Source organism: Squalius cephalus, assembly GCF_949319135.1.
Source record: "Squalius cephalus genome assembly, chromosome: 3".
NCBI lineage: Eukaryota > Metazoa > Chordata > Actinopteri > Cypriniformes > Leuciscidae > Squalius > Squalius cephalus.
In genome coordinates, this window is record NC_137124.1 from 9,660,619 (window position 1) to 9,676,557 (window position 15,939).

General features: G+C 38.6%; 1 protein-coding gene across 1 annotated transcript in view; it reads right to left on the bottom strand.

Annotated features, from left to right (window-relative positions):
- The window catches only part of dnah2 (dynein, axonemal, heavy chain 2), a 154,784-nt gene that overhangs the window by 106,087 nt on the left and 32,758 nt on the right, over positions 1-15,939 (bottom strand). Inside the window, exons 10-16 of the mRNA XM_079867707.1 lie at positions 12,561-12,648; positions 11,811-12,013; positions 9,217-9,346; positions 8,370-8,552; positions 5,128-5,342; positions 4,512-4,658; positions 2,916-3,072 (exon numbers count right to left, since the gene is read on the bottom strand). Coding sequence (XP_079723833.1) covers positions 2,916-3,072; positions 4,512-4,658; positions 5,128-5,342; positions 8,370-8,552; positions 9,217-9,346; positions 11,811-12,013; positions 12,561-12,648 — 1,123 coding nt within the window. The remainder of the gene's footprint in view (positions 1-2,915; positions 3,073-4,511; positions 4,659-5,127; positions 5,343-8,369; positions 8,553-9,216; positions 9,347-11,810; positions 12,014-12,560; positions 12,649-15,939) is intronic.

The following is a 15,939-nucleotide window of genomic DNA, read 5'->3' on the forward strand; positions in this document are numbered from 1 at the left end:
CACACAGGTAGTTTTGACTAACTGCTCTGAGAGGAGTTACGGCACAAAGCAATCATTAAAAGCCCAGGTGCTCCTCCATTAGGCTGTCCCAACTAATGATCAAATTAATGAGAAAAAAAGGAACTGAGTGAGAGAGAGAGAGAGAGAGAGAGAGAGAGAGAGAGAGAGAGAGAGTGTGGTTGAAAAACAACCAGAGAATTTGAGTGGTGCTTGCCAATGCAAAACTCACCACCACAATTTTATTACTAAGTACTTTTTAAAAAAAGTATTACTATGTGACTGCTAAGGTATTCGAAATGTTTTCAGTAAAACAAAACTAAACAAAAACAAAACAAACAAAAGCACAAACAAAACAGCAAAAACAAAACAAAGGCCCTATTTACACCTGAGGCCAGTTGCATAAAACGCTTACACTAGTCTTACAAGTTAGTCATCAAATTATTTTCTTTAAGACTGGCCAAAACTTTTTAAAGTCAGTTACTTAAAACCGTAGATTGATCTAATTTAAACTGAAAAAATTAAACTAAACAAAGTTTATGCAACTGGCCACTGGTATTAAGATGCGTTTTGGTCGATCGGATCACAAGTAGACGAGGGAGACACATTCCCGTTTACACCTGGTGTTTTAATCCGTCTCTTTTGTCCACTTTCAACCACTTCTGTCCTGATTTCTTCGAGGGGAGGGTCTATGGGCGGGGAAATGAATGGGCTTTTTCAGATCTTTCAATCTAATGGATGGAATAAGGTCACGCAATTTACACATGAACACGTCCAGACAGCCGCAAGATCAGCCGAACGCTTGTCAGAAATCAGGACTGGTGAGAGAACATTGTGCTTGGAACGTATTTCTTCTTCAAACCAAACTTGGGTCTCCAGCCAAAGTTTAAATCCCGTCTGGCTAGCCGCTTCCCATAATGTTACGCATGAGGTCAGTAGACGGAGAGAAGACGGCCTTTTGTGGCTGTTTGAACACATTCGACCACATGAGCGTTTACACTATGAAATAAATCCGGTTCGTTTCAACTACCACTGGAAGTGGTCGAAAGTGGACAAACTCAAAACTTTTTAGACCCCGTTTACACCTGTATTTAGCGTCGTCCACTTGTGATCCAATCGAACAAAACGCATCTTAATACCAGGTGTAAACACGGCCAAAGAAACACAGCAAAAACGGACAAAAACAAGTTAACAAAACAAGAAATTAAAGACAAAAAGCAAAGCAAAAGCAAAGCATAGAATAGAATAGATGAGAGAATGGGTGCGAGAGGAATGAGGTGGGAGAAGGATGGAAAACACATTCAAACGGAGCAGCAGGGGTTTTCCAGCAGGATTTTCCAGCTCATGTTTCCTTCTCTCTCTCTCTTCCACAGAAATAGAGCATCTGATTTCAACCCATCCCTGTGCTTAAAATCAAAGGAGGCAGTTCTTATCCACAAAGCATCGAGCTTTTCCTGCTCAATCTGCGGAGGGCAGCGGAGCTGAGCCGGTTCTGAGAGTTTGCGCAGAGGTTCTCTAAAGCATCTTACATGTCAGCTCGTCTCATGCCTTTTTCATGGGATGAAACGCGTCACGTGAAATAAGCCTCAAAGGGGAAGATTACTCTACGTGCACGAGTGTGTAGAATGTATACTTACATTTCTAAATGTGTGTGGGTGTGTGTAAGCTCAGATGTGTCGTGTTCTCCACACTTCTCCATTACCAGTGAAGTTCTTGCCAGCTCTGTTTTGGGCTCGAAGGACGTCTGACATTGACTTGAGTTATAGAGAACCGGGCACTGAATCGAGGCTGGCTGCCTTTTATTGCGGACGCTGGGGCTTTTTATACTGAGATGCCTGTGCGGCCTTCATTAAAGTAGATGGCGCATTCATGTTTCTGCTTGCATGCCTTTATGTGTGTGTGTGTGTGTGTGTGTCTTTACCACATGGCTAAAGGGCACTGCCAGTGCTTTAATATCATATTGCCTTGTACAATGTAAGAGTGATGGACAGCCAGCAGAGGAAGTGAATAGATTTCACAATTGCACTCCACTGAGTCGCACTTCCATTCTCAGTAAAGCCTGCTGCCTTTCCCTTGCATTACAAAAGCAATATCGGGCAGCAAAATGGACACAGCTGTATCAGAACAAAACAAGAGCAAAGCCTTCTGTTCTTGAATAACTGTAGACAGGGTCCAAAATGAACTTCTGTTTTTTGCCACACCTGCTGATAGAGGGTTATTTGAGAAAGTTTGTTAAAGTAATGAATAGTTTTTTCAGCATTAAATTGATCAAAAGGGACTGTAAAGACTTCTATATATTTCAAATAAACGCTGTACTTTCGAACTTTCTATTCATCATCAATCCATGTATCATGTATTTTTTTTTTTAAACAAAAATATTAAGCAGCACAACTGATTTAACCACTGATATTAATAATAATATTCACGGGCAACTGTATAGATTTTAAAGAATATACATTACTATTTATGCAAAATATTACTCTAAAATATTTAGTCTGGAAAAGACATGAGGCCTTAGAGAAGAGGTCTTCGGGTTTTCAGATCGAAGTGGACCCGTGAAGAGATCTACCCTACAGTAAAAAAGGTTGAGAACCACTTTTCTACTGTATAATTCTCTGTCATTATAGGACTCCAAATGGAGCTCAGGAGGTTTCTCTCCTGAAATGACCAGGCTGCTGTCCGCACCAGGCTTACGGCCCAGCTCTGTCCATCAGCTTTACCAGAGAGCTCATGCTGGCTGACCAGCTTCATCACCTGTGTGTATCTGATGGGTGTGCACTGGACCAGCATTGAAATTCATATTACTCTGCTCAGGGAAAGTCCAGAAGAGTTCTGTCTGCTAGAGGAATACTATCCATTTGGATGTCTATCTATGTGCGTGCATGTGTGCGTGTGTGTGTGTTTCAGAAACGACTTACCTTGTTGCAGTGCACTCTGCAGTCATTGATAAAGGCGCTGGCTGTTCCTTTCGTGGACCAGTGCAGTTTTGACAGGCCTGGTTGGATTTTCTTATCCAAGAACCGAATTCTCTCAGAAAAGAGACACAGTTCATCTGCATTCAGAGCCTTAATGATTCTGATTGAGAGTGAACACAAACATACAAGTGGAAGTTCACTGCTGTTCTCCATTTTCCATTTAGGTCTTACCGCCATTGACACATTTCTTTTACAGCATTTTCAAAAACAAGCAAGGCCATTTTAAAAGCATAACAGAACAAGAGGGTGGTAAAAATGGATTAACAAGTCTTAACAAGTGGATGTGCTTTGCCATTTGGGGCAAGTGGCCTGTTTAGCTTGTGCTGGGTTTAAGTGTTTGTTTCCAGCTGGCATGTGTAGAATGCATTAAATGTGGTAACAATACTGACAGAGATGACTCACTCTGTCCCTCTGAGAGTTACAATGAGTCCTCCAGTCTGAAGAGAGTGTGTGTGTGTGTGTGTGTGTGTGTGTGTGTGTGTGTGTGTGTGTGTGTGTGTGTGTGTGTGTGTACACGCTGAGAGCCTTATGTGAGAGAGGAGGAGGTTATTATTCACTACACAACGAGGGATATAAGTGTGAATTGTTTTGTTCATTGGTATTGTGTATGTGTGTGTGCATGTGCGTGCGTGTGTGTGTGTGTGTGTGCACGCATTTAATTCAAGTGCTTTTCTCCAGATGCGCTAAAGTTCTTGAATGGAGATGTGTACATTGAGGCTGATGGAATGTAAATACTCAGTTTGTGCAGAACGTGTATTAAAGATGTGAAGTTACCTGACAAGTACACCGTTTAAATATGTATGAAAACGGCAAAGATGCATCTGTGTGTGAAAGTCCACTTGTTTTTCTATACTAATAAGAAGTAAATTACAGATAATTTCCACACAAATATATTACATCCAACTTAGGAGAATGTTACGTATCAAACTTAGAAGGTGAAACTAAATATTATGAGCTGTTTACAGATTTTAGATGAGATTTGAAAGTATAATTTAACAGCCTAATTTCTCTGACTGTGTGATTGTTAACACTTAACCTTTATGTATAATGCATTATATCTTTTCATAAACAACTGTTACCAAAGTTAAAATGAATTATAATATTTGCAGATTCCTTGTTACATCTGAGATTGATTGTTTGTCATGCGTTTTAATGTATTATACTTTCTAAAGGCGTAACATATGTATTATGATGTAATATAACCGTGATTACAGTTATTCATTAAACCATACAATGCATTGTAATGTGTATTGCATGGCATAATAAACACATTAAGAATACTTTTATAATGCATTATATATAAAGGCTTTAAGTAAAGTGTTACCGTGTTATTTTCTAGCAATAAGCACTAAATATATTGCATTTGAATAGATCATATAACGGATAATAAAATAAAATAAAATAAAATAAAAAGCGCTTTGGATTTATAGAAAGTGCCAAAAATATGATGATGATATAAGAAGAGATCTATGGATGGTCCTCACAAGTTTGTCTGCAAGTATGTGGGAGAGAAAGTCAGTATCTGTCAGCCCTACAGACCTGTTATAGTCTCTAACAACGAGGAGGACATTCTCTCTCAGGTTGTGCAGTTCCTCTCTGCGCTGATACACCTCTGAGACGTAGTGAGGGATCTCAAAAAGCAGTCGGTCCCAGTAATGAATCTCATTGAACATCTTCAATAGGTTCCTTAACACACAAAAACAGTTGTACATTCACAGTCTGCGTGTTTGTATTCACACTAGAACATTCAGCACGTATAAAACAACTCCAGTAATGTGCATTATGACTACAGGTCATGAACGATTTAACATTAGCACAACTTGATTTCTTTAAAGTGTTTAAATGGGTTGCTTAAGGACAATAATAAACAGTATTCACAACATATTCAACTTAAAGTCTAACACAATATTCAGTGTAGCATAGGATATAATCCATTGGGATCAATTGGATTGACAATAATTTTCCCTCATCAGAAAGAAGGTGAAGTGTATGTACTATGATATTTCTATACTGTCCTGTGTCCTGTCCATTAAAGGCAAAATGGCAATAAATATATATTTAAAAAATGTATTTTCTGAGATACACACATATATATATATACACACTACTAATGGTACTGGAGGGGCTGTATATGTGTGTTAGTGTGATCACGTACTTGTCAAAGTTGATGTCCAACAAGCCCGCCTTCCCTTTACAGCGGATCATGAGCGGCTGGTCAAGACTGCTGAGACACTTTTTGTTCAGACTCTGACTCCAGTCTGTGAAGTTCCTCCTCACAGTCTCATCCAGAATCTGACACAGCCTAGCATAATTCACATGCACTTCCTCTCCACTGCTGATGCGAGGCAGGAAATGAGTGCGCCGGAGAACCTAGACAACACATGTGCAAAAAACACACGTTGACAAACAGACGGGAAGAGCTCAGATAGAACGAAGAGCCTTCTGTGAGCGCACATATCATCACTTACAAGCAAACAACGTCTTGAGATCTTACCGAGTCACACATGCAAGGTCACAAACAATCAAAACAACCGTCAGTGCACAACTAAGCTAAACAAACCAAGGGTAAACATCGCTCATGTTAGGAATTTCTCATAGGCTATGCAGTAAATATGTAAACATATTTTACCATGCCCAATCAGAGCTTCATTAAGCTTTGGTTTTAGCCTCCCTTTTGTTTCTCTATGGGGCTTTTTGGGATCAGTTGTGGGGAAATGCAATATAATCATATCTGTATCCAATTAAAGCGAATGCCAGCTCTTAATTGCCTTCTTAAAGAAAGTGGAAAACGAATTTAAACACAATGGGGAGGCGATGTGCTCTTTATGCAAACTGAGGAAAAAGAGAGATGAGAAGTGAAAGAAAGAGAAAACAGGAGACAGAAATAGAGAGGAAGGGTTTGTGAAATGGAAAGTGACAAAAAGAACGAGAAAGTAAGTATGTGGCGGCACAGCTGGCTTTAATAGCATTAGGGCCTATGTGGCTGGACCCTGGCTGGACTCCAGGGCCTCTGCTGGGGCCCCTCACTGGCCTCTGACACACTCGTCAACACAGAGAAGAGCTCATCAATGGAGTTAAGCTGTTTCTGACACCTCCCGGATTCAGACCGGTGGAGGTTTTGGGTTGGAATCCGATTCATTTGTCTGTAAAACCCAATTGAGTTCACCTATAAAGGGTGAGGGAAAAAGGGTATGGCCTGGTGCATGCTGGGATTGAACTGATTAGTCACCTTGTGGTCTCCTAACACATATCTAGTTGAAGCATATTTCAGGAAACTGTGATACTTTTATTTGACAGTGGGATTTTTATATGAGAGCTTTTGGTGGGGACTCAAGTCAGTTTGATTTCAGTATGTTTGATATCTTGGGAAATGAAATCCTATTAAATTATTTTTTTTGTATCTTTGAGGAAACACAAAATAATTAATCCTAACTACTGTACATTATATATAACCTATTACACTGATCCCACAAAACCTTATGTGCTTGGTTTATTTTAAGCTAAATGTGAACAAAAGTAAATGAGGGACTGGTTTTAGACTGATGAGGCTCATTGGGAGTTGTTTTGATTGGTTCATTAAAAAGAACCAGCTAATAAGACTCATTCATTAGTGAATCGGACTAATCGGTCATGGCAACTGACTGAAATAAAAGAATTTATGTTGAAGTACTAAAATTACAAATTAAAATAAAACTGAAATGAAAATTCAAGTTGAATAGAAATATACAAAAAACAAGTTTATAAGTAGAAAGTAATCCAAAATCACAAAAGCAAATAAAAATTACTAAAATTAAAACTGAAAATATGAAAATGTAATTCAAAATATTAATAAATAGTATAACAGTATATAAATGATAATAAAATTACACTGTTTCAGGGGGACCAGTGTTTCTCACTTATTACAAGTTCACAACTAATTTTTCATTTCTTTTGCCATGGCACTGCACTGTCAGAATTTCATGAAAATCGATAAGTTCCAAAATGTGTTTTTTAAACACCAGGGGCCGGTTACAACAAGTTACAACTTAGCCTAGTTTTGACGTAAATGGGCACTAAGATACAACTTACGCACTACTAAATATTTTTGCGTTGCACCATTAAACTTAGTTGAAGCGTAACTCTATGTATAAACTATAAAATAGCAGACAGATTGAACTGGATCAATAAGCTCTTCTTTTACCTGACAGACTTAAATTCTTTAGACATATGTGACCCTGGATCACAACCAGTCACAAGTAGCACAGGTATATTTGTGGAATAGCCAACAATACATTGTATGGGTCAAAATTATCGATTTTACTTTTATGCCAAAAATCATTAGGATATTAAGTAAAGATCATGTTCCATGAAGATATTTAGTAAATTTCCTACCGTAAATATAAAAAATATATATTTATGTGAGTGAATGCAGGAATATCACGAACATAGATGTACAACTTTTAAGGCGATTTTCTCAATGTTTCGATTTTTTTGCACCCTCAGATTCCAGATTTTCAAATAGTTGTTATCTCGGCCAAATACTGTCATATCCAAACAAACCATACATCAATGGAAAGCTTATTTATTCATAAATAAATATTCATGATGTATAAATTCAAATTTCAAAAAACAATTTAAAAAAATTGACCCTTGTGACTGGTTTTGTGGTCCAGGGTCACATACTGTATATGATAATGCTGACATTTACACTCGCTTACATTTTAAGTGAGAGAACATTATGTGAATAGATTACTTTATTTGCGGCTCATCAACACGAACCCTCTATCCCATCGGTCCGTGTTGTGCATGTCAAATAAAATCAGTCACAATCAATAAATGTTATTTCTTATGTTTTTTTGTAGCAGTACTTATTTATCCTTATTAATTTCATTTTAAATACAGTTTCTGAATGTTATTTACATATAAAAACACTTATTATGTTATTTACGATTAAGTATTGTATTTAATGGAAACGTATTTTTACAGTTAGTTAAGTGAGGCAAAAGAAGCTAAAATGAAGGATAAACTGAAATTCCCAGTATTTAAACAACTTTTGCTCACGTATTTGAAGGCCGCAATCGAGGGTAAACCTCATATTATGCAACTACGCATTACTTTAGGGAGAGTTTACGACCTACTAGCTACGCTCTGCCTTATGAACAAATGGTGCAACGGAATAAAGTACAGAGTTAGTTACAAACTAGCTAGTAGTTACTAAGCCTCTAGTGTGGACTTTACGTTCCAATTTAAGAAAGAAATTACGAACGGCTGGTGCAACCCTACCCAGAACCGTTTCTGAATAAAACAAGGTTTTTGATTCCCACCCCTGATCTTATACTGTAGTTTGATTTTTTGAAGGTTTAACCAACATCTCACACTGTCTCTTTCAGTCTTTCTAACTCACACACAGAATCTCACCTCCATAGGTCTTTCTATCTGTGAGCGGAGGGCTCGGATCAGGTGGACCTGTCCTGCGTGTTGAGGAATATGAGCAGGAATGAGAGATGACGTCCTGAACATCACCATACTGACATTATCCAACTCAGCACTGAGCAGAGCGTATAGATCCACCGTCTTCCTGTCAATGGTCCGCTTGATGGCCTGAGAGAGATATAAAAGAGAAACACTCAGGAAATATGGTAAACAGTGGTAAAATTAAATTACTGTAATACACAGCCTCTTGTTATTTGCTTAATGCAGAACAAATCACTGCTATGATCATTTGCCAATGCCTTGTTATTACTTCATAAAATCTGTTTATTAGTATTTCATTCTACTTTACTTTCAGTAGCATATTTTTGTCTTAGACTTTTTTATTATTTGTTCTAATTCTTTGGCAATAATGCATAATGCAGCACTTTGAAATTTAAGACTCAAAAGCTGAATGAGAATGACAGAACGAACGGGCAAAGGAGAAGAGAAAAGACTGAAGGGGAAGACAAAAGTCAGAAGAGATGAAGGTGATTAATGAGGTAAACATCTCAATGACATTAAGTAAAGAGACAGGTGACAGGTGAGAGAGCAGAGGGCATGTGTGTGTGTGTGTGTGTGTGTGTGTGTGTGTGTGTGTGGTCCTGCTATTGAACTTTTGAGTAAATGAGAGTGAAAAGGAAGTGACATGGAAAGTCTGTGTGTGGTCTGTTCTGCTGGAGTCATTTGTATTCACTGTATTTGCTAAGGAGAGCTGCGCTCTGACAGTGCGCAAGGTTTTAAAGGAGGTGATAAAGTGTGTGTGAATTGAAGGCTAAGTGTGTGTGAGAAAGACCTCTCTTCCAGACAGGTGCTGAAACATGTCAAGCAGCTGTACTCCTTCCTCCACACAGTTCACCGTCTCGAAGGTCGAAGTGATCAAATTCTGCATCATCACCTCCAGATCTTTCACTTTAGCACAGAAGCTAAAACACACATGCACACACACACACACACGAATAAACAAGAGGCACAAAACAACAAAGAAATGGGCAGAACTGTACAGCATGCTCCAGACACAAATCGGTGCCCTCTATTCAAAGGCAGAGTCCAGCGCACACACACACTCTCGGCCATAAATGGAGGCTGGTATTGATTTGGGTGCTCTCAATATGCTGAGACACTATGAAACACCTGCCCCAGACACAAGCACAGCTGTTTGTCTTGGCAACAACATCCTAACCCTATGACCCGTCTCGGCCCCAATCCATCATGGCCATCAGATGCACACACTAGCTCACAAACAGCTCCCTTTCCCAAGGTCCGGCAGTGCCTGGGGCGGGGGTACAGGGGGGATGTGTTCTCTAGAGGCTGATGGGTAGACCAGCTTCCGTCACACACACACTCATGATGGTATTCAGACAAGCAGCCAAAATGCCTGCTGCCACAAACAGTTGTGAATGACAATAGGGGCATGATGGGCTCATTCGCAGCAGGCACAGTGATCCTCTCCCCACTGCACATACATTTAGGCAGAATATTCATGAAAAAGTATCTATATGATCCAAATATGCAGGTCATTATATGCATATTTATGGAGATATGCTAATACAGGATGTATGGAAATCCCCAACAGGCCAGCAGGCCAATAAACAGGAGAATGACAAACATTCATAAATATACATGAGAACCAGAAGGACTGACTGCCTCATAGACAGCCTGGCAGAAAGACTGACACACAATCTTACATATTTAGCGTGTCACTACACAACAAAACTTGATCGCTCCCATTCCAGTCAATGAAGCTGTCTACACTGTAAGGACCAAGAATACGGCACATTCATTTGACAAAACCCCTTTTTCTAATGTTGTTGCCCTGTCAGTAACTCAAGCTGCTTCATTTTATATAGGCTATATTTTTTAAATATAATTCAATCAAGAGACTCTTGGAATAGATTTAAACAGCATTTAATGTTAAAGGGATAGTTCAACCAAAAACTTAAATTCTTGCATTAATTTCTCACCCTCATGTCGTTCCAAACCCGTAAGACTTTCGTTCATCTTTGTAACACAAATAGATCTTTTTGATGAAATCTGAGAGGTTTCTGTCCCTCCATTGACAGCTACGCAACAAGTTCATACAGAGATCGTAAAACTAATCCATATGAATTGAGCGGTTTAGTCCAAATTTTCTGAAGAGACTCGATCGCTTTATATGATGAACAGATTTAATTTAGACTTTAGAGATTCATTCCAATGTTACGCACAGCACGTTTGAGCTTCCGCTTTTTTTTGTTCTCACGCATCAAGCAGGTTCGTTTGAGCTTTTGTTTATGTTCGCTGATCAATGTTTATGTGTGACTAAAAGCCTAAATTAAATCTGTTCATCATATAAAGCGATCGAGTCTCTTCAGAAAATTTGGACTAAACCGCTCAGTTCATATGGATTAGTTTTACAATCTCTTTATGAACTTAGTAAAGTGTCAAAGTGTCAGTTGCGTAGCTGTCAATGGAGGGACAGAAACCTCTCAGATTTCATTAAAAAGATCATCATTTGTGTTCCAAGATGAACAAAAGTCTTACGGGTTTGGAACTATATGAGGGCGAATAATTAATGACGGAATTTTCATTTTTGGGTGAACTATCCCTTTAAGAATGGGATGTACATAGTCTTGGCGTACTAGATCTGCTACACTGCTGCTGATGCATGAGTGAAGGCTACTGCCGAAACATGCACATCAATACGGTGAATAGAATGCAAGCTGCTGCAAGGAAAGTAGGGAGAACCCCCTAGCAAATCTAAAAGGGTGGTGGTGGGGAAGGTGCAGCGCTAGGAAATTTATTCCACCCCGAATCGGCTTATCTCAGTACATCACGCAATGTACTGAGATGAGCCGGTTCGAGATGGAAATAAATAGGTTACGTAGATAGAACAAACAGATCGATTGTCATTTGGTTTTAAGAGAACCAATCAGCTGCTTGGAAGAGTTTCAAGAGTTTTCAAATAAATACAGCATAAGAGACTACTTTCAAAAGTACAAAAAAGTTTTTTTACTACAGTAAAAAAGAAACTTACAACTCAAAACTTTTGAATGGTACTGTATTTAATTCATTTACTTTAATAAATAAATAATTAATATACAATTTATGTTATTAAATTATTTTGTTACTAATGTTTGATTTGTTGAAAATGTATGTAGGAATTTACTATTAATGGAATGTATTTTCAATTTAATCTTGATGAAGCCCAAGGCTCAAAGCTGATTGGTCCACGATTAGGAAACATTCAGAGGTGATGTGCAGCTTCCAGCAGACGCAACATTGGTCGCTTCCAGTGTAGATATCATATTGGCCATATGGACAAACTGTAGCTCTTAACAAACAAAGCCAGCTATTTCACAGAACCTTTCTTTCTCTCTGTGCCCTGATCAATTTACAAACACACTGCACCTGGAGTAGTTCTCGTGCCAAAAAGGGCTTCCGACATCCAGGATGTCCTTAACAGACTTCAGGACCTGCAGGCTGTTGTCAAAGGTTGCCTCTATGAACAGCAATCTCTGAGTGACCTCTGACCCCTGACGCCCTGCAAAGCACGGCAACGGCACCTGCTTACCCTCTTCGCAGCGAGCAAAATGCTGCTGACACTCACACACCTGAAAGAAAGAGAAACAAACATATGAATTAAATGTCTTTTATTAAAAATGAAAAAATCTAGCATTACAAATTTAATAGATTTTTTTTTCCCATAATGAGTCCATATTTAATTTTGATGTTTTTTTTTGTTTTTTTTTAAATGAATGAAATGCTAAATAGCTCAAAATTCAGTTTGATAATGGTTGATAGACAACAATTTCTATTTTCACTAATCACTTTTTGAAAGAGAATAGGATGCACTATTTTCTGCCCTATTTGTGGAAAGTGCCAAAAGTGTGTGGAACTAATAGGAGCACACAGCAAAAAAAGTGCATGAATAAATATAAAAATGACAAGTGATATAAAATACAGGTCTCAGCAAGGACAGTAGTCCTGGAAAATACGAGAAGCGAAAGCAAAAAAAAACACAGAGATGTGAATTATTGAGAAATCTGAGAGCCTATTCTTCGGATGTGTGTTTGAAAAAAGTAGGGGTGTAAAAATTCTGCATGCATTTAAAAAATGTAGTTTGTGAGTGTGTTTGTTTGCATCATTTTATATTCTCACCTCTATTAGGTCTTTGCATCTTTGCACAAAGGCATTCACCAGAGCAAATATGCTAATCTGGTCGAGCGACCACCCTTGGGAAGAGTATCTGAAAAGAGAAAGGAAAAAGAGAGAGTGTTTAGGAAAAGTTCATACATCATCTTCACCATCATTTTTGTTCCTCAAGAGCAGGACTGTAAGAGAGAGCAGAGAAAAATGGAGAAGTCGGCTATGTCACTACTCCCTTGCTAAAGGTTTTTAAATTTCACACGGCGCACAAGCAAAACAAAACACTGGCGGTGGCTGGCTGCCATCCAGAGCAGTGAGGGATCAGGTCAGAAATGATCTGTCATAGGCATAATTGCATCCGCCATAGTTCCATATCAGCCGGCCTGGCGTTCCTCAGATTGCTTTTCACACCTCATTCTTCTACTGATGGAAAGGTAATCCTCACTGCCGCTCACAGACAAACACCTTTAGCGGGGCAGAGACGAAGCCAGGGTCACGAGCAGGGGAAAAGAGAGGGAGCGTGTGAGAGATATACAGGAAAAGAGAGTGAGACCTCAGCAGGATGACTCTGTTAGCGGATAGTACATGTTAAGTGAGAGATTTAGTCAAAGGGAGAAACCAGATCCATGGCCTCATTCTGAAGCACCCAATATACTTCCAGCGAAATCAAAGAACGAACTGGTGTGACGTCATTTCGAACAAAATTTAGGCCAAAATGAAGTTCGTTTGGAGTTTGTTTTGTGAGTTCTAAACAGCTTTTTAAAGCAAAAAGTTTGCTCCGGCTGGTCAACACCATCGAACTACCATTGGTCCATGGCGAGTACGTAATAGGACAGGTGTGGCTCTAAGGCTCCACCTTCTTTGACATGGAAATCTTATCCGGTTCATTTTTTCTGTTGAATCCGTCGAGGTCAGAAGTCCGCGAATGAAAACAAACACTGGAGAGCTGCTTTATAGTAGACATTGAACTGTAATTCACTGTAATTTTATGTTTAATACTGTAAATCTGTTTGATTTAAAGCATTCTATTGATACTTTGCACGTGACGTCAGTTGTACTGGCTGGCGGGCAAGAACGTCATTCTCTAGCAACGAAAACCAGTAAACTAATCAAGGATCTTGCCAGGACGTTGCCAGTTTTAATATACAAAAGTTGGTGTTTTGAGGTGTACACGACATGCCAGATAGTTGTTGTGCGATTGGATGCACTAACCGTGTTTGTTGCCCGCCAGATATCACGTGACTGCAAAGTATCAATTGTATAAGTGCTATAAGACTGGAAAAACTGGAAGAACTGGAAGAGAGAGCTACTCTCTGAGAGAACAAAGGAAATTAACATTTGAACTCACCCTTGTGCACTATCGAGACGAAAGTCTCACCGAATCATCCTAATCTACATTTCTTCTCCTCATCCCCCACTTCTTCTCCCTCATGCTGAGATCCCCAACACTCACACAAGAATCTATATGTTTTAATGTCAATAATTATCATCGAGTATTATACATGTTAAGTATAATTTGAAATGTCTCAGTGCGACTGGTACAAGTGTCTCATTCCCAAATAAGTAAAACAAAAGGTAATAAGGTTTTTAAGAGTTTAGAGATAACTGGCACACAAAGGAAGGTGGTCTCTAGACAAATGATCTCCTACTCCCAAAAGGTGTCAACTCTGAATGTAAATTCCCATTGTTAGCAGATGTTTCCATGTGAAAGAAGTTTCTGTCTACTGTATATAATGAAATGTAAAGAGAAGGATCAGCGCGATTCTGTACCTCAGATCAGCCCCTGATGTTGAAGGACCTCAAAGACTTCAGCATCATGTATTTCCTAATGTCGGGTTCGCATCTCTTCTCTTTATTCCAGAGCATTCGATGTTTTGTATTGATTATCTTTGAATTGATTATGCAATTGGCATGATATATTTACCTGACATAATAAATTGTAAACATTTGATTTTATTCTAACGGACTCATTATTTGCAGTAAAGAGTTAAAAGGAATAGTCGAACATTCATTCACATTTAATGATGCACAGATATCATTAAAACCTTTTCATTTATGGAGTCAGATGAAATAACGAGAAAATACATATGAGAAAATGTATTGCATTTTATCAAAAATACTTTGCCACGAGAAAAGACAGTACCACGCAGAGACCTTCCCCGCTGGTCGGATGCCTACTTTGGGCCGATTGAGCGCTGGCTTACAGTGCTATAAATAAACATGTCTGAGTTTACTTGACTGGAGTGTTTTGTTGTGGTAGTAGTGTTGTGGTATTTGAAACCGGACATTTTTTGGAGGTCTTAATCTTGGCCGCATTTGTACTCGGCCTTGTCTCGGTCTAAGACTGAGAGGACTCAGGATTTCATTTCAAGGCCACAACTGCAGGAATATCACTAAATTGCTGGTGCATTGTCAGTTTTATTTGTTAACATCATTAATGGGGCTGGATGTAAAACGTCCTGCTTCAATGCAATCAATAACTAATTTCTAATTTTATTTCTTTTGCTACTGTCGTGCTGGATCAGAAATCAATGTGGGGTTGTGTCAAAAATGTCACCAAAATTAATACAAATGGCTACAAAATATAATATGATTGCAAAAAAGTACAGTACTTGTATGAGATCTTGTTTTTTTTTTATTACATAAGATAGAATTAAACAATATCACAAGAGTTAGAGAGCCGTTTTCACAAATATGAGCACAATTGAAAACATACTGATTTTATACAAATGTTCAATAAAAAACATTTTATTTAAAAAAAAAAATCTCAACATTATGCATGCAGTTGTATTTGTACCAATTCAGATGCTTCAGATGAACTTCTGTCCCACCTCTGCAGTGCAAAGATGAACTCTGTTGTTAGTGATTTCATTTGATTGGTAACAGCTCTATATAGTGTCTTATTATTCTAAAAGTACTAATTGATTAAATATAAGACATTTCTCAATCAGTAAAGTGGATCTTTTAGATGAATTTAAGGAATGCTGGTCTGGTCTTAGTCTTGACTCTGTCTCGCCCTTCTTTGGTCTTGTCTTTGTCAAACTCGCAAAGTTTTGGCTCAACACACAGTGGGTCTTGGTCTTGACTTGGTCTCGGTTAAGGTGGTCTTGACTACAACTCTTCCTCAGTTCAAAGCTGATGTCAAGATACACTGGGACGTTGATCATTTGGAGCGATCCGTTTGCTAACGTTTTGCGATTTCATTCATTTACAGCCTCTATAACAGTATGAGTGGGGTAATAACAAGCCACCGCATAAGTTCTAGGAAGGTCTCCACGCGTAAAATGCAAATTTCCTTTTCATCTTTCATACTACTTTGATTTATGTAAAGAAATCCCAGAAAAAAAAAGTTTAATATGTATTATTAAAGAGAAAAATAACTGCCGTCTGG